The sequence below is a fragment of the Pinus tabuliformis genome, chromosome 1_2, assembly GCF_031772625.1.
Source record: "Pinus tabuliformis cultivar Carrire ecotype Pingquan chromosome 1_2, CPIR1, whole genome shotgun sequence".
Classification (NCBI taxonomy): domain Eukaryota; kingdom Viridiplantae; phylum Streptophyta; class Pinopsida; order Pinales; family Pinaceae; genus Pinus; species Pinus tabuliformis.
In genome coordinates this window covers 447,706,656-447,709,828 of record NC_142298.1, presented here as the reverse complement: position 1 = coordinate 447,709,828, position 3,173 = coordinate 447,706,656, and the positions used below count along the sequence as shown (strand labels likewise).

Here is a 3,173-nt window from a genome sequence, read left to right as displayed (position 1 = left end):
TAATGGCTTCAGACCAATAGCTTTATGCAATGTCATATACAAAATCATCACGTCCGTGATTGCTAAACGCTTAAAACCCCTCTTAGACAACCTCATTTCGGCCGAACAAACGGGTTTTGTAGAAGGTAGGCAGATCCTTGATGGCTTGGTGGTAACTCAGGAGGTGATTCACTCCTTGAAACTCAAAAAACAAAAAGGTATGATGATAAAACTTGATTTATCCAAAGCTTATGATAAACTAAATTGGAATTACCTAGCTACAGTCCTGGAACGATTTGGTTTTCATCAAAGATGGATTGCATGGATTAATAATCTAATATCCACTCCTCATTTTTCTATCCTGGTAAATGGAAGTCCCTCAAAAACTTTTAATGCTTCTAGAGGGATCCGCCAAGGTGACCCACTGTCTCCTTTTTTATTTATCCTAGCTGCTGAAGGACTAGGGAGATTCATTAAACAAGAAAGAATAGCAAATAGAATTAAAGGATTGAAAATATGGGGAAACCATTTGCCTCTGACCCACCAACAATTTGTTGATGACATTATGTTGTTTGGGGAGCCCACGGTAAGAGAAGTCCAAAATTTAAAGAGGATCCTGGATCTGTTTTCAGCTGCCTCGGGTCTAGAAATAAACAGAGATAAATCCTGCATCTTCATTTTCAACACTCTAGAACAAGTCAAAGCTCATCTTATCAGAACTTTGGGATTCAAGAGAGGGGATCTACCCACTAAATATTTGGGTAATATTCTTGATTTCACTTCAAAAAAATTGAAAAACTGGCAAGGATTGCTGGACAAGCTCAATAGAAAGATTGCCAATTGGTCGTTCAGAGTCCTGAATATTGCTGGTAGAATTATCCTGGCTAAGTCGGTACTTCAGGCTATCCCTATCTATCCTTTATCGATTATGGCTGCCCCTGCTGGGGTTTGTGCTAAAATCAGAGAAATCATCCGCAAATTTATATGGAGTGGAACTGATCAAAAGAAAAAATGGGCTTTGGTCTCATGGAATCAACTCACTGAAAGAAAAGAACAAGGAGGGTTGGGATTAAGGGACCCGGAAATCCTGAACAAGGTCCTGGGAGCCAAGCTATGGTGGAGATGGCTTAGTGGAGGAAGTGATCTATGGAAAATTATCTGGAGGATCAAATACAGAATGCCCAACACACAGGTTGACATTCTAAGAACACAAGAAACCCCCGTGGATCTAACATTTGGGAATTAGCCTCTCAGAACAGAGATTTGATTGCAAAACACACTTTCTGGGAAATCAGAGGAGGAGCAGAGGCAAACTTCTGGGAAGATAGCTGGCAGCAACGAGAAAGACTGAACAGCGTCCAAGCACTTTCCCAAGTCTATGAAAACAATGCTAGGATTAGACGGAAAGTAAAGGATTATTGGAAAGCAAATGACACTCCGGATGGATGGAGGGTATGGGAGGAGCCGATAAAATGGGATTAGAGTCTAAATCCTGATATTCAAGAAGCTTACCGGAAGGAAATGGAATCAAGGAAGCTCAGAGTCCGCGAAGGGCAAGATATCCTTCGATGGGGGAGTTCAATGAAGGGAATCTTTTCTACCAAGGAGGCCTATTTTCTAATGGGGTCTCAAAACGAAGGAGACAGAAATTGGGAATGGAAACTTATATGGGAATCCAACTGGTGGCCTAAGGTGGCTATTTTCATCTGGCTTGCCACAAAGAATAAAATTTTGACTTGGGATCGTATCCAAAAAAAGGGGTTCCAGGGCCCCTCACAATGCTACCTATGCAAAAATGATGAGGAGAAGAGAGACCATCTTCTAATTCGTTGCCCATACACTAAGAGCTTATGGATCTTGGCCAAACAATTGTTCAATAAACCAGGGCTTATCATGAGAGAATTTAAAGATGCTATCTATCAGTGGAATAAGGAAACCTTCAATTGCCGAGTTGTTCAGAGGGCTTGGAATCTGACTTCTTCTTTCATTCTCTGGACGGTCTGGAAAGAACGGAATAGGAGAATATTTCAGAGTCGGGCTAATTCTCCAGAAGTTGTCTGGGCGCAGGTGGTAGACTACACGAGGGAGACCATTCTAGTAGAGAAATGGGACAGTGAGGATTGGAAAACTACTGCGGAAGAACAGGCCATCCTGAATAAACTAAACTTAAAATTGGATATGGTGCATTACAAATGCTCGGCCAACAATGACATGAGAACTCAGAGTCCAGAGATTTTCTCATACCCTCGGGATCAATTTATCAAGCTTAACTTTGACGGGGCTTCGAAGGGTAATCCGGGAGACGCTGGTTTTGGAGGGATCTTTAGAGACAGCAACAATCAAGTCAGGTGGATCTATGCCGAATGGGGAGGCCAAATGACTAATAATGAGGCTGAATTCTGGGCCCTGCACCAAGGTTTAAGAATTGCTATCAGGAATGGATACACCAACCTAGAAATCACTGGGGATTCGCAACTGGCTGTGGACACGGTGAGGAGACTCAACAATGGGCAAGGTTGGGAGAAAGTAACCAAAAGTTGGCGGACGGCAGGAATCATCCAAGAAATATCCGGCTTGATTAAACGCATCGACTACAGCATCACGAGTCATGTGCGGCGAAAAGGGAATCAGGTGGCAGACTGGTTAGCGAATTGCGGCTGTAAGGGACGTGGCAGTTCCATTGATAGGCAATGGAGAACCATTGAAGGCAACGAGGAGTGGAAGGAGTTGGCAGACCTCATCAAGACGGATCATGCTCAAGCCACGAAGGGTAAGGTGCGATCCAGCAGAGCGGATTAATAGGGAAGCGTGGAGAGGCAGATGGAAGATTAGGATGGAATCGGGTCTTAATAAAATCATCATGCCTGTCAGTAGGACGAAGGATGGCGATTGGGGGGATGGTACTACGGTGGCTGGAGAAATAGTGGGGAAGGAATTCATCCATCGCGAGATTATAATTACCCGAACTATGACGGGAGATGGAGGCGGTTCATCAGGTCTCACAACAGATGGCGTGAATTATGACAAGATGGCAGGCAGTAGTGGGTCACCGGTGAGGGACGGGCGGAACTCGGTTTCCGGGATCTCCTGCACCCCCGCGGCCTTCAATACCCCCTATAAGAGCAGCAGGAGGACGGTACAGGACTTACGCGAGATTGCTAGTTGGGTAGAAGGGGAGGAATTAATTGAGAAGA

General features: G+C 44.3%; 1 protein-coding gene across 1 annotated transcript; it reads left to right on the top strand.

Moving 5' to 3' along the window:
• The first annotated feature begins 1,872 nt into the window (after positions 1-1,872).
• On the top strand, positions 1,873-2,778 carry LOC149206283 (uncharacterized). Its single transcript, XM_089397642.1, has one exon. The coding sequence runs from the start codon at positions 1,873-1,875 to the stop codon at positions 2,776-2,778; it is 906 nt and encodes a 301-aa protein (XP_089253768.1).
• Positions 2,779-3,173: the final 395 nt, after the last annotated feature.

Bases quoted from the DNA above. Each gene is read 5' to 3' on its own strand.
- LOC149206283 (XM_089397642.1), top strand. From the start codon at position 1,873: ATGAGAGAATTTAAAGATGCTATCTATCAGTGGAATAAGGAAACCTTC.